Source organism: Thyridium curvatum, assembly GCF_004353045.1.
Source record: "Thyridium curvatum strain D216 chromosome Unknown NODE_6_length_784332_cov_80.453264, whole genome shotgun sequence".
NCBI classification, from domain to species: domain Eukaryota; kingdom Fungi; phylum Ascomycota; class Sordariomycetes; order Thyridiales; family Thyridiaceae; genus Thyridium; species Thyridium curvatum.
This window is the reverse complement of record NW_022156761.1, coordinates 19,223-34,364: the sequence shown is the minus strand read 5'-3', so window position 1 is coordinate 34,364 and position 15,142 is coordinate 19,223. Positions and strand designations below refer to the sequence as shown.

The window sequence follows — 15,142 nt, the reverse complement described above, 5'->3', positions numbered from 1 at the left end:
CAATGCAACGTGGACCCACACAATCAGTGGGTATGCAGGGGAGACCTGAAATCACGGCTCAGCGAATTCAGAATGAGGCTCACTCGATGTTCTCAAATTTCTCAAATATCTGGGAAGAATATGGATGTCTAATCCAATTGGCCAAAAAAGGAATGTGTGCCATGCCAACTGGCTTCACATACGAAGTAATAGGTTGTCGATCAGCCATTCCTTGTGCATGAAAGTGGATCGCCACTCACAAACCGGGCGTCTGGTGGGACGGACAGTCTCAGATCACTTGATCCAATCAAAAAAATAGGACGAACTGCAAAGTGGAAGGACACGTCCAAACCTATTGGCTATCGGTTGCGCAGTCTGCCTTGTGGTGGTGTCAAGATTTGCACTTGCAGATACAAGGCATTGATTGCGCTTCAGGGCAGGCTCCTTGTGATCGTGGGATACGCTCATCTTTTGCTCCTCTGCTACCTCCAGAGTAAAAGGTTAACCACCAGTGTCAGCTCGTGTCAAAGAGACTAAAACTTTAGCAGGCGGACATGATGAATTAGAAAACTGGCCGTTTCTCACAAGTCGGCCAGGTGCTTTCGGGATACGGAAGTGTTGTATCTCTATTCAAGTGGGGGCTGTAGGCACTTGCCTCGATGCTTTTGTATCTCACTTGCATTGAATCTCAATTGCATTAGCACATGTAGGTCGTCGATAACTGCCTTGGGAATAACGACTAAACAGGGAGGGTCATAAGACCTCATAACGGCTTAGCCGCCACGGCCGTGATCATACATAAGCAGACGAAATCTCAAGAAACCACAGAGGCCACTACTGTCTGTAATGTGAGTGGTTGGAAATACTGCCAATGCAGTAGCCTGCTGATGATCAAGCGCCCGCTGAAGATACCAACGTGCTACAAGTCCACACGTGGGGGATTGGCGCCACAAAGCAGTCCATCTGGCTGATTCGATGAGTATCATCCGCCACCACGCTGTTGGACTCGTTATTTCCGACCCTATACCAAGACATAGTGATATACGTATAGACCTAGTCAGCTGTACGCTCGTGATGCATGCATAGAGAGTTTCTCTGCCACGCACGGATCATCCCATCCAACTTGGCCTCGAAGCTGCGGCTGAGCTCAGCCTGCGACGCTGCAGAGTAAATTACAAATTACGGCTTAGCAAGGAGGGCAGGGGTGCTTTTGAGGCTCTGAATATCAATCTCAAAAGGCACGGGGAGGCACGCTAACACCGACATCATTGGCAGGCTCGAGTCAAGTTGCAGATTGGGGGCAGGAGTTGGTTAGGCAGAACCTTGAGCCTCAATCTTAAGTGGAACCAATGATATCGATCCAATGATACTTCCGAATCTTTTTGTTTCCAAAAGGAGACCGGTGAGTACCCAGGAAAGTGGATGCTGAGCCGTAACTACAGCACGTGCAAGTGATGACAGTGCGCTCACTAGCTCCGTCACAAGCGTACAATCAGCTAGGAGCATGAACGCACCAATGCAACCACCATTACTGATAATTCCTCGGGTTCTTTCTGTACACCAAAAATACTGGGTCAACTTAAGAGACAAAGGGAGTTTTCCAATATATCATTTCTGCTTAGTAAGATTCATTCTCTGATATGAGCTGAGACTTGAGGCCAACTCTTCTTCTACTCGAGATGGAGCAGGGAGCAAAACTGAGGGCATCCCGAAGTCACAATCAGCTTGCCCTGAAGGGCAATGCCAAACGCCTACCGTACAAGTCAAAACTCCGACCACAACATTGAAGGGCAGACTGCGCAACTGGTAGCCAGTAAGCTGGATGTCCCCTTCCACTTCGCAATTCGCCCTGATTTTCGTGGTTTGTAAGGTGATGCACTGGCGACCCGCCTCAAAGTACGGCTCAGCAGGTGAGTCACATCCTTTCTCGTCTGTTCAGAAAACCAAAAAGTACGGGGGAGCTATCCTAGTATCAACATGATTGGCTCCAGTCACCTGGCACAAATACACACACACCGGGCACGCCCATCGGCCGCCTGCCTCAAGCAGGATTACAAGGCTTGACGCGAAGGCCCACTCACACCATTCAATGACTTAGATGACTACGATGACAAAAGTATGAGAGACAGCCTACCTGCAAACTCATCGATAGAGCATATGCAAGACCACATGCGACCAACGAAGATGTTGCACGTTTGTTATACGTGTCCACACTGAACACTTGGAAGGAAGGAGGGCTTTAATTTTAGGAGCTATACTGCCAGCTAGGCTGTTATTTCTCCATACCAGATGGCGATAGAAGATGTAGGAGTGACATTGGGGAAATGCCATTACCAGAGGTAAATAAGGGATGCACCATAAAATGGAGATGGACTGTATCTTCTGACCGAAATGCACAGATCATGGTTTTCTACGCTGTGTTATCGTGTTCTTCTTACCATGAAATTTGTTCAAGATCAGTCACTGACTTTTTGCTCAGCACAATACAGCTTTGCTCCACGTAAGCAGGCCTGATCAGAACGGCAAGCTGTTGGGAACACGTCGAAGATCCTCATTGATCGTGGAGGATACGTGGTTTGTCCTAATTTGTTATGGAAAAGATGTGCCCCTCAGAATCAGATTACGGCTCAGCATATGCCCCCATAGCTGCAACAGTGTAATGAAATATTGCGACGCATCAATTTGACTTCTTGCTTATTGGTTATTGGAAGCACCGCCCTGCAGTTGCAAACATTCATGCAGCTAGGCGTTTTTCAAGGCATGCAGGAGGCCACCCAACTCAAGATTGATCATGATTCGTTCTGAAATGACTACCTTGCAGACACAACCCAGAGCGATAGGTCGCCCAGTGCACTGCCTCGAAAATAACGGCTCAGCAGGCTGAAAAGCGTACAATCTAGATTTTGAAAATGATTGACAAGCTTCGAGATCTTCTATCCAAGTGGCCGAAAGAAACGATATTGTGGGCACCCCTAGCCCTCTCGCCACTGCATGTGCATCGCCACTGCAGCCCTCACTGATATTGGGCGTCGAGGCTCACAGCATCGAGCTGAGCCAACGAGCACTGCATGGTTAGCTGCACGGGGAGTGAGACCACTTCATTCATTGCTGCAGGGCGTCAGAGCGCGGGCGCCTGTCGCAATCAATCTGACCAGTCAAACACGGAGTTGTCGGTGGTGGTGGTGGGTACTTGTGGGCAATGCATTTGCCCGAGAGATCGAACGGCTCAGCAGGTCGATCTGACGATCGCAAAGAAAAATCACAATGAGGCGAGCAACCAAATTCCTTTCGATCCTATTGGCTCTAGAGCATTGATGACCACTTTGTCCTAATCTCACGAACCCAAACCTCAAAAACACTGACCGTCAGTGCTCGGGGCCAATAGGATCGAAAGGAATTTGGTTGCTCGGCTTTGCAAGCGAGAAGTCCCGAAGAAATGAAATGCACCCCTTTCCGCTCATCTAAAGAGCGGCGTGATCGACGTGCAAATCATTTCCATTGCTTCATCTTTTGTGACATATACCCACCAAGATTCAGACGGGCTGGACATGTCAATATTCTCTTCCGGGTCCGAGCCCAGGCTCGGCAGTCTGGGCATTCCCTCCTTACTTTCCTGCCCTCCTCTTCCAAACTTCCTTGCCGAATGGGCTGCCATACTCCCGCTCGTCTGCCATCTTGCGACCCAGCGAGCGGATTACATTACCACTGGAGACGTGGCGCTCATGGGTAGATTGTCTGTCGGTAACTTCCCGAGTCTCGGTACGTTATCTGGTTTGGCCCGACTGCTCAGCAAAGGAACTCAGTACCTGGACGAAGCAAGCACGAGAGGCGGCTCCAGCCGTACAGTCTGGGATGTAAAATGGGGAAGCGTCTTTCCGTGTGCGAACGGGGCAGCTTGTGCTGCGATCTCCAAGTACCTTCTGAGCAGTAACAAGGGCGGTCGTCAACGCATGCCCGAAAACCTACCTTCTCGATGTCAAGATCAAGAAGACGAGGACGAAGAATCAGCTGCTCAGAGCGACCTAAGAATAAAGCACGTGTCCAGCTCGTTCAGGAGCTGGCATCGCGATACGGGTGTTGATAAGGCAAACGGAGGAGGCATGCGGCGCTATCAAGTCCTCCACGTCTATAATTTGTATTGAAAGCCAGGTTACTACTCCCTGCGGCAGCGAAGTGCGTTGCTTAGTCTCTCGATCTTGAAGCAGCTGACACGCTTATTGTTTCTCGTTAGCCTCTCGATTGTACTGTGTCTTGTTGGATGCTATGGCTCAGCAGCGCTCATCATCCGCACGTCGGCGTCCGAGCCCGTGGTTTCAAGTATGAACATCCCCTGACCGGCAATTCATCCTCGTAACAACGGAAAACACAAGGCCTTTAAGCTTTATGTCACACATAAGAAGGCACTTGTGTATTGGCGACCGAGGCATGGGAGACGCTATGCTAAACAAACTATGTCTGCTGTCCTAGAGGGCATGTCAGTCAAGCTTGTGGCAGACTGGTTCTATTGCGAAAATATTCTTTAGCTTGCGTCAATGACTTTTATGGCTGAACAAAAGAGTTAGGGCGGCATCTGGATGGTCATCGTTCTCGCCAGTCGCCGGGTTCTTCATTGGTTTCCATGCAGCCGTACCCTTGCCTCAGACGGGCTAGAAAGAGAGGGTATTGACGCTGAGGTTGGAAGTTCTGAGTTTGGGGGAAGAGGTTTGGTTTGAATGTCTAAAAGAGGAGAACCCCAGAGAACAACTGAACTTTTATTATATGAAGTGCCTCAAGTACACTTCTGAGGCTTCATTTACCACAGCGAAAATTCTACAACATGCCTTCGATGTTGGCGGCAGGCTGACACATTCCTTTTGATAACAAAAGCAGACTTACAATCTAGTTTTCAATGTACATAATAAGCATAATGGGACACTCGGAGGCTGACTATTCCTGTCCAAGTATGCACAGGAATAACCTCTCATCCGGAATATTAAGCGAGCATTCATCCAGGACCATCTTTACTAGGTGAGAGTGAAGTTCCTTGCATCTCGACAAATTTTTCATAAGAACTATAATCCTGAAGCCAAACATTCAGTCCTTGAACGTCCCTAAGTCAAGCACGCTATGGATAGTGAAGTCATCGTTAACCTGAAGCCATCAGAGAACGACGTGAATTATCCAGCCAAATTATCCGGGTCGTCCCGTTGCTCTCCAGGAGTTTGAATGATTGGTTGGTTTGGTAGTTGGCAATTTGGTTCTTCCTCTTCTACAAATGCCTGCCTGCATTCTCGTCCTCTCCGCGACTCCCAGTGCTTCCTCAGGATATCCGCGCGCGAGAATGACTTCCCACAACCCCAAGTCCTCCCATCTCTTAAGGAACCGTGACAATCGAAGCTCTTCTCTCCTGTGTGTGTCTTCATGTGGCGCTTCCAATCCCCCGACCGTGCGAATTCTTTGTCGCAGTGCGCGCAGGGATAAGGACGCTCCACACCATGGGTCCTTAGATGCGACTGTAGGTTGTAGCGCTTTTTGTACACCTGTGAACAATTGTCACATTTGAACTCGGTTTGCCGCTGTCGTTTCTGTCGTTGCTGATAGGATGCGTTAACTTCCGGCTCCAACTGGTGCTGTTCTTGTTCTTGCTCAACTCCCACGACCTCCTGCGTATTACCCTGTTGATCGTGGAAACCATCCATCGTGGGAGCAGAATCTTCTGCGATCTGATGATCCAAGATGCTACGCTCAACATCTTGATCGGTCGGGAAGTCTTCATCATGAAATGGGCTGCTGAGATGGTTTTCTCTCATGTGCCTGTCCCGTTCAGCTTCAGAAGAAAAGCCGAGAGTGTGCATGACACAATTCTCCTCAGAACATTGAAATGGCCGATCATGCTTGCTGATGTGTTTGTCCCGTTCAGAAGCTGAAGCAAACCCCGTTGTAAAGAAGTGGCAGCTGAACCTTGGACATTTGAAGATGTTGGTTCCATACCTCTGCTCAATCTTTTCTCGCGTGCTTGGCTGCAACTCATTGGAGGCCATAGCCTCCATGCATTCCCGAACCCTAGCAACAACATGAGCAAGGTCGAGAGCAACCTCTCCATCCCTTAACTTGCCAAAGTACTTTAACTGCTTCTTCGTTGAGGCTACCGCTTGTTCAAGTTGACCATAGAATGGCCGAGCTTCGAAAGATTTGAGTTTATCGCTATGGCGCTTTGCCAGCGTAAACTCAACGGCAGGTGACTTCCAATGCTGGGCGATGAAGATATCCAATGACTCAGCGAGGGGATCCATCAATTCTGTCTCGTCTGCCTTTAGGGTGGCCCCTGCTTCCAGGTGACGAAGCCAGAATAGGACCGCATAGTCCATGAAGCCGTAATCGCCGTTCAAAACGCCCTCCTCCGAAGGGGGTTCCACGAATGCAGGCATGTTAAGATAGTCAATACACAAGTTGGCAAGTCCGATTTCATTGGCCAGCGGGTCGATGTGCTTCTCTTCAAGAAGAAAACTAAATGCCTGCATTTTAGCTGGGATTCTTGTCATGTGCGGACCACCATGTTTCAATACTCACTACGTGGCAGTTGAATGAACAAGTTCGAGGGCGCCATCTGGACGAAGTTCCACTAAGGAAGCCAGAAGCTCTTTGGGAGACTTGATGAACCTCTGATGTTCAAAATCAACCCGACGCTCATAGAGGTTGATTGAGTTCATGCATTGTATTTCGTGCCATTTGAGTGGTCTCTTTGCACAAACAAGCCAGCCCAGTAGTCTCAGAATATCCTTCATCGCTGTTCCTGGAGCCGACTCATTTATGCGAACCATGATTCGGCGGTAACTATCCAAATGTTGGCTCAAATGGCTTTAATTAGTCAAGAGAAGGGATTTGAAAACTCACACATCGTGAACCTCCCTAGGGAAGACGTTGGGATCCAGTTCCTCCTCCAATCTTGCAATGGATGTATGGCCAGAGAGGTTGATCCATCTCAACTTGGCCAGTAAGAATTGTCCTTGGCGACCTGTCAGTACGGACCTATCTGTGTTAACCATGATACCTACCTTTCGCAGAATTTGCCACAATACTTGCAATCCAGTTCAACTTCTCTTCAGAGAGATCTGGATGCTGTCGGTGGAGCTTGTCAGCCTCTATACGGCTGTACTGTTCAATATCACTTTGATTGTCCTCGGCATCTATCTTGATGCTAGCCAGCCCAGCGAAGTCTTTGCGAGCAGCTCCGTCGTCTTGGCTGACGAAAAGGCAACGCAGTCTATCAGGTGCGTCGCTGGGAAGGTTCTCAACCAGGTTGCGGAACCACTGCGCTATGAACTTTCGCTGATCTCGCGGGCACTCGTCCAAGCCGTCCAGAATGATGTATGCACTCTTGCAGTTATCAAACGCTAAATTCAACAGTTCTTCGATCAAGGTTGATGAGGTAAGCGTGGCCTCAACATCTCGGCAAGACTTTTCGTAGAGTGTTGGTAGTAGCTCGTTGTCGTGTCTCAGAAACTGTGCAAGTAGACTACGTCCGAGAGAAACAAAGTTATCTCGGTCGGGGTCTCCGTGTTTAAAATAGTAAAACAAGACGATAGGGGCCGGGTCAAGTTCCCGAGCTTTCTGCACGACAAGGGAGGCAAGGATGGTTTTTCCTGTATTCGTGTTAGAGAACATCCGACTCTATATTGAAAGGTCCAGCGAGTACAGACCTGCTCCCGGAATACCGTTCAGCCAAAGCAATGGAGGTATGGTAACATAGCGCGGATCAAACCAATCTTTGAAGGCCGAATCTTCTAGAAGCCAATGGCCAGTGTTGGGGTAATCCGCGCGCGCTTGGATGAATGTGTCTTGATCAATATCAACATTCGTTGGTTTCAGCCAGTTGAACACATCTCGAGTTCGCTTCAAATCATGTTGATGGACTTCACGATCTTCGTTCTCTCGATCCTGCTGAATACTATCACGAACTTCTTCGATCTGGGGTGGGCTCGCTTGGCTTTCAATCAGACTTCGACGTCGCGCAATTCTGATAACGATGCTGGAGCAGCGAGTCCTGCACGTGTTCCAGGACTCGTCAAACACACGCTGCCACTCTATGTTACTGTTAATGATGACAGGTCATTTGGCCAGAAGGAAGGTATGACGAACGAAGCTGTTTAAAATACCGCAAAAGTATCTGCTGGAACTCAAGCAAGTCCTCATACAGAGATACTAGAACTCCGATCATGTGTGTCATAGAGGATAACACATCTTTGTATTGTAGGAGCCGCGGGAGATTCTCTCCGAGGTTTTGATATGCGTTCAAGAGTTCACAGAAAGCTTTCTCAGTCATGCTCGTTTGCTGTTGGCCAGATTTTAGCCATTTTTCTGGGAGCTCACTAGCAACTCATACCTTCAAAAGGATTTTAAGAGGTCCCTGTAGTAAAGTAAGTACACAGCCTGTCTTGTCTGTAGGATCGATCACCCACCCAGACAAAAGCAAGGAGGTCGTCACCCTGATAGAATAGCCCAGTGATCACTGATCCATACTGCTCAATAGCCTCGAGGAAGGATTCAAGTCGACTGAAGTCCTGTAGGCGACGCTGGGAATGATGTCTAGCTTGGAGGCTGGCGATACTTTCTTTGAGATCATCATACGTGGTCTTTCGAATTTCTTCCATGTCTCTTCGGTCCAAACCTTTCTTGAAGGTCTCAATCATCCTTTCAAACCACGCTTGATAAATATTGGCGGCCATGAATCATGAACCTAGTCCAATTTCTCTTGGTTCATCTTTCGTTGTTCTGGGGAAAAGGATGAGGATTTCGTCTCACTAGGCAAGATCGAGGGGTGGTGGGTGGGTGGGGCAAGGTATTGTGGCTGTGATTCGGAAGCAGCTGCAGGTTGGTTGTTGGTAGACACGAAGTCAAGCCTCATTGGCTCACTAACATGATTTCTGCATAACAACACTGTTTCTGACCGGAATTGCTCGCCCCCATCAAGCTGGTTTCGCGAGATTGTGCATTCCCTTTCGAATCCGGTTTAGCGCAGCCTTGAGAGCCATTGAATACCTTATATAGATGACACCTTACGTCGCCCCATGCGTATCTAGGTCTCTAGTTTCACAGTCTCTTATTACTTGAGTACCCTACTAATCCAAAAAGTTGACTTTTCCCATCCCGGCATTATAGACGGCTTCGTTAGAGATGCTTTCACAGTAGCTGGACCGAGTGAAATGGCGAGTATGTCATCATCGAAAAGAACGTACCCATTCGCAACCCATGTGCGTAATGACGCGTGCGGTTCAATTCCTAGCATAGCGACTTCTGAATGCCAGGTCGGCGAAACCTGCAGCCTTAATACAACTACAAGGACGTGTTTTGGCAGTGTAGAAGTTCTGGTTCCTACAACTATCCTGACTGAGCTAATACCTCATAGATCATCAACATTAAGGTACAGCCACATTCTTTTGAAAATCTCAAACAATGGTGCAGCTGGACACAAAAGACTGTGGATTCGGTACAGTCCTTTTCCGTTGCACTGGAAGGCAAATTCCTAATGTTGGAGTATAACAAAATCAAATTCGGTCGCTTGAACAAGGGTCTCTGTGGTCAACTTTATGACTTGGTTGCCAAGGACCAGATCGATATCCACGCCTTCATGTTCACGAAAGATTGGCATGACGCCCTAAAGGGATGGGAAAATGACGCTTCGCACCATGTGCTTGCAGAGATCAACATCTACGGGGCAAAAGAGAGAGCACAAGAGATTGGGAGCGCCTTGTCAAAGTCCGGGATCTTTCTACAAATGCCTAAGCACGGGCTAGAAGATGACGACTACTATAACCCACAGCTTCTCAGAGTTGAAGGGTTCCCAGACATGCTATCGCCAGAGCCGTCCCAGGATTCCGATGATACAAGATAGGCCCCGGAGACCCGTACAGAAGCGGGATTAAAGGAGACCAGCACTACTGTGGTCGATTCGATTCTGGATTCTTTATCCCACCACGCTGATATCCGGGACATAGCCATCGTTCCGGGTATCAAAAGCAGCCTTTTGACGTAATTTGCACTCATCCTGAAGTTCAGAAGCTAGGGCTAACGGGTTTTATGCGATCAAGCCATCAAAAAGAAGCTATCGACTTCATTTCGCGCAGAGAGAATGGGCAGCTGGAGTCCGAACTCAGTCTCTGGAAATACAACGATGTTGACTCTGATGAACCATTGTAGGTAGAGTTCACCAGCTTCTATATCTATCAATGACGGGTCTGTTAATCCATGCTTCCACTACAGCTATCAGCATGTTCTCAGTGGCGCCAAGCGGCCACAGCGAGTGGAGGCCCGTGGTGGCATAATAGCGGACGAGATGGGCTTGGGAAAGTCGCTCGTTATTCTCTCTACGATTGCCGGCTCTCTTGATCGTGCGGAAGCCTTTGCCATGGCTGAAAGCCAGCAAGGGCCTTCTCAGCCACGAAGGAAACAAGCCTCGAAGGCGACACTGATCATATCGCCGTCTTCCCGTGAGTCTCTTCCGGCCTTGAAGCAACGTTTAATTGACAATTAAGTAGTGCTTATAGATAGTTGGGTGGATGAAATTCAGTATGATCTGTTTCCTTCAATTTGAAATATCCACAAATATTAATGGTCCGGCAGGCATACGTATTCTGGAATCTTTCCCTTCCACAAGCATATCGGCTCTACAAGACATCAAGAAACACATCTCCTATATGATCGGTCAATTGTATTCACCACTTACGCTACGGCAGCAGCCGAATTCCGTCGCGGCCAAAGTATTCTATCTGAGACTACATGGTTCAGGATCGTTCTGGACGAAGGTAGGTTCCAAGGCCACGAAAGACCAAAGCACTCTTGGCTAATCATAACACAGCCCATGATATTCGAAATCGGGCTACAAACCAATTTCAGGCCATGTCTGGGATTCCAGCTCTCCATCGCTGGTGCCTTACCGGCACTCCCATCCAAAACAGTCTCGGAGCACTAGTTTCCTTTCTCAAAGTACCCATATTAGAGAATGCACCGACATTTCGGAAGTTGATTGTGAATCCTATCAACTCCACGTCAGGGCCTCGCTTTCACAATCTTCAGATCCTACTGCGCGCTGTCTGTCTCAGGAGAACACGGCAGCTGCTGGACCTGCCAGAACCTATCTCGAAGACACGCATACGCTCTCTTACACCGTCGGAACGGGCTGACTACCAGAAACTTCTTTCCCAATGCAGAGAAGAAATTGACATGGCAGTGAGCCGCCCCGGACGGCATACCGTTAGTTCTGCTTGCCTCAAGTCGCTGCTCAAACTACGGCTGTTCTGCAACAATGGCCTCGCAAACACTACCATCCAGCCGGGACCCACCGGACTGCCCGATGATCCAGATGAAGCACTTATTTATCTGCAGCAGTTCGAGGAGAATCTGTGCGCTTATTGCTCGAGCACGATCTATTCCATCAACGAAGCAGCCGGGACTGACGGAGGTGTCTTCATGAAAGCCTGCTCTCACTTAGTCTGTCACAGATGTATATCTTATCATCACGAAGAGAAAAGAGGCTGCCCTATTTGTACAACTCATCACGAGCTTGCTTCTCAGGACGCGTTGCCGCCAAGCAATACGCATCCTGAAGCCTTGCAGAATGCTGACAACACGTGCAATCCACGGTCATACCCGTCGAAGCTAATCGAGCTAGTATTTGACATTCGTCAGAACTCTACACAAAAAAGGTTGGGTCGAGTATCATGTTTTTGAGTATAGACGCAGCTAACGAATCGAAATATGCAGTATTGTGTTCTCTTCGTGGAAGAAGCCCCTTACTCGTATTCACGAGCTTCTGGTTCACTATGGAATCCCGCACCGAACAATTGACGGTTCGCTGCGCCTAGCTGAACGTGTCAATGTACTGAAGGACTTTCGATCTCCAGTTGGCACCGATATTCTACTCATGACACTAGGTATCGGTGCGGTCGGGCAAGTCAATACATTTACTCTCTGTTCACAATAGCCAAACCAATTCAATTCCCTGCAGACTGAACCTGACTATTGCATCGCGCATATACCTTCTGGAGCCACAGTGGAATCCATTCATCGAGTTGTCATCATTCGCTATATCATGAAGGAAACCATTGAGGAAGTATGAAATGCATATCACCTATTCCTAGTCCAAGCAATTAACAAATTGCAGAATCTTATTCTCTTCCGCCAGAAAAGAAAGTTAGAATTGGCTGGCGATAGCTTCAATAGGGGCAAAGATATGCAGCCCGAAAGACTGCAGTTACTGCTGGTGAGGACTTTGGAACCCAGAAAAACTAGATAGATCTGCTAACAAATTATAGGACGTCTTTGGAATGGAAAAGGCCGGGTCTAGAGATAATTGACGATATACTCTCTTACTAATCTTGTCTTCTCCTCTTGCTGTGATGTTCCAAAATCTCTGCTTCATGATCGCTACCCTGATCGACCGTGATTTTGAGTAGGTATTCTCTGGCAGTTGCCGTTTTGGCTTTTCCAAGGGTTCGGTAGTGTGGTCTCTCTTGCCGAGGTTTTGGAAATAGACAAACTCCAAGAACAATGTCACCTCTGTTTTCCACCGCAACGACAGGATATGTCGGATTGTCCAACACTTTGAAATGAAGATACTCCGCCAGATGTTCGTAAGTGTCTTGCTCAAGAGGGTCTCCCAACCGTTCCCAAGGCGCTTCGCTTCTTGCGAGCACACCAATAGAAGGAAAATTTCTTTCAGTCGTGTTAATGACAACATCGTAGAAGTATCTGATCTCGTCGTTTTCGAGTTCAATGTTGATGAAAACCAGCTGGTTGGCCTCCATGATGATTTCATCTGTCGAATGGGATTCTCTCAAGCCAGGGACATCCAGAGGCTTCAGTTTTACCCCGTGATTAGACGTCCTGAAGTCCACAAGATACTTCTTGCCTATGTGTATCTTCTCGGGCCATTGTAATACAAAAGTTGAGGGCGATATCAAGACGCTTGTATGATTGCTGGCTCGGACAACAGTGAGTTGGCTCCCAGGTTCTTCTACCCAAGCTTCAAGATCAATCGTTGCCATGTCCCAGGTCTCACCAAGATGGATTCGTCTATAAGAATCGTCCACGTGTTCAAGAGGAATGCAAATCCGACGGGAAGGTCCAGAACCGCAACTCAGACGAATGAAGCACCTGGCGTATTCAACGCTGTGTCTCCAGCGCTTAGAAATGATTTCCAACCCCCTATTTGTCATCGAAAAACTGTTGTCGTAGAGACCAAAGGCTTCGATTTCTGACGCGTCCCAGTATTCTCGAATTGAAGGTGCCAGGATACCCCGTCCTGTATCGCGACCTTTGCAATAAGGTCAGTCGATCAGCAATATTTCATTTCCGTGTAAGTGATATCGTACCATTCTGCTGTAGGTTCAAGAACTGCACGTTTGTTTCTTGCCCGACCTTCCAAGCAAAAATCGAGTCATCGTTGTAGACCTTGATCAACTCACGCTGGAGTCTGTTGAAAGCGCGCCACCTTCCTTCGCCATAGATCAGGGGCAGGCTGATTCCAAAAAGGCCAAGCAGTGAATAGGTCTCATCCTCTTCGATTGTGGTTTCTCGATGGGAAGCCCAAGATAATCTCATGGCGATAGAGCACGATGTGAAGTCTGTTGGCTCGAAGCTCGATAAGTACCGTGGATCTATCCGGCTGACTTTCTTGATCTCCTCCGCCCAGCTCTCGCGTGTGCCGAGCCGACGCCATCTTTTGTCCACAAATACGAGGTAAGGTGGTGCAAGAAGCTCTTGCAGTGTCCAGCCACGGGTAAACCACTTGGCCTCAAGTAGAAAGGTCTGGAGAGCCATGTGCGCAGAGCTGGTAGGATCAGCCACGTTGTTTTTGCCCGCGACTGTGTCAAGATCTGCTTGACCGCTTCCCAAACAGTCTTGGCTGTCAAGAACCTTGCTCACATCCACATCGCCGAGGTGCGCGTAGCATATACCAGAATTTTGATACCAACGAAACATGGCATTGATGGCCTCTTGCGTATCTGCAGGGTTGGTTTTGTCGATACAGCAGGTGTCCATCCAAGCCCACTCCCAGCCATCCCGGGTCGCTCGATCACAGTAACTTCGAAGCTTAGCCCAGCCATTTTGCTTGAAGATGCCATTTTCTATATCGCCCTTTCTTTGTTTGAAATCCTGATAGGTGATCTCATCTTTTGGAGATATCCACGTGTGGGATAGAATGGCGTACTGAGGAAAAGGATTGGGGATGTCATTCTCCTCAAAGAGCTGGTAAGTCTCTGCTTTGAGGAGCCGCATGTTCGCCGTGCAGCCTCGGTGAAGGGATCTTAAAAAAGTAAGAACAGCCGAATCTTTCGACACAATTGGCTACGAGCCTTGTCAAGAAATTGATCTCTCTCAAAAGCCCCCAAGCGTGAAGTATGGTCGGAAAACACTGGCATCAGGCAGCAATGCGGAGCGAGATCTCGATGATGCCTGATTGGCTTACACTATTCTCAAATTAGGGCTCGGTAGGCAAATGCACTTTTCAATGTTGGGCAGCAATTCAAGAGCACAAATCCAGAAAGGTGTTTGATTGGTCGCTTCTTTGGGGCTGAAGTACAAAAGTTGTTCAGCGGCAGAACTCGGAGAGATAATGAAACCTATTCACAAACCCGACCAGTATCTAGCTAGGTCTTCACTCAAAATCCAAACTGCAAGGTGAGAGGTCTCCTCTTGCGCCCACTGTCGAAACTCGCCTACTGATTTGATTATCCCTTCCTGCAGCCGAGTACGACGTCGCGCACCTCTCAGAAGCCGAGGCGCTCGACCGGTTGTTACAGCGCCTTCAGCAGCGCACCGATGACGGCGTTAACTACTTCAGGTTTCATGGTGTCTCTCCGTCAGTCTTTGAGAATTTGTACACCAAACTCAGCGGCCCCGACCGCAAGGCCACATTTTTCGGTGCTCATGCGGGCAAGCACCCCCGGAAGAGCCCCGCCAAGATCGTCAAGCCGGCCCCGAAGGGATCGGGCAAGGGCCGGCGCCACAACCCCCTCCAAGAGATCAAGCGGATGCAGAAACCCCCGCGTTTGTTCGCGATTGGGGCGAGCGTCATCCCCCTGAGGTGGAGCAAGAGGTGTTCAAGGTAGGTTCGCCGAGCCCTTGGCGTTGCTTTTGCTGACGCCGAATAGGGTCCCCTTCCTTGTTCCCTCTGTGTCTCTCT

General features: G+C 48.7%; 3 protein-coding genes across 3 annotated transcripts; 1 reads left to right on the top strand and 2 right to left on the bottom strand.

Moving 5' to 3' along the window:
- Positions 1-5,135: 5,135 nt before the first annotated feature.
- Positions 5,136-8,648, bottom strand: E0L32_001479 (uncharacterized protein; the record flags this gene model as incomplete). Its single annotated transcript, XM_031135562.1, has 8 exons — positions 5,136-6,465; positions 6,529-6,792; positions 6,853-6,964; positions 7,014-7,601; positions 7,659-8,042; positions 8,098-8,290; positions 8,342-8,365; positions 8,418-8,648. 8 exons carry the CDS (start codon positions 8,646-8,648, stop codon positions 5,136-5,138), a joined length of 3,126 nt encoding a protein of 1,041 aa, XP_030990730.1.
- Positions 8,649-9,484: 836 nt separating this feature from the next.
- On the top strand, positions 9,485-12,311 carry E0L32_001478 (uncharacterized protein; the record flags this gene model as incomplete). Its single annotated transcript, XM_031135561.1, has 10 exons — positions 9,485-9,822; positions 10,083-10,151; positions 10,219-10,445; positions 10,494-10,524; positions 10,579-10,760; positions 10,814-11,357; positions 11,719-11,899; positions 11,963-12,067; positions 12,119-12,217; positions 12,270-12,311. The coding sequence occupies 10 exons, from the start codon at positions 9,485-9,487 to the stop codon at positions 12,309-12,311; spliced, it is 1,818 nt and encodes a 605-aa protein (XP_030990729.1).
- A 15-nt stretch (positions 12,312-12,326) lies between these two features.
- Positions 12,327-14,235, bottom strand: E0L32_001477 (uncharacterized protein; the record flags this gene model as incomplete). The annotated part of the gene is made up of 2 exons (XM_031135560.1): positions 12,327-13,270; positions 13,329-14,235. 2 exons carry the CDS (start codon positions 14,233-14,235, stop codon positions 12,327-12,329), a joined length of 1,851 nt encoding a protein of 616 aa, XP_030990728.1.
- Between the last annotated feature and the right edge of the window lie 907 nt (positions 14,236-15,142).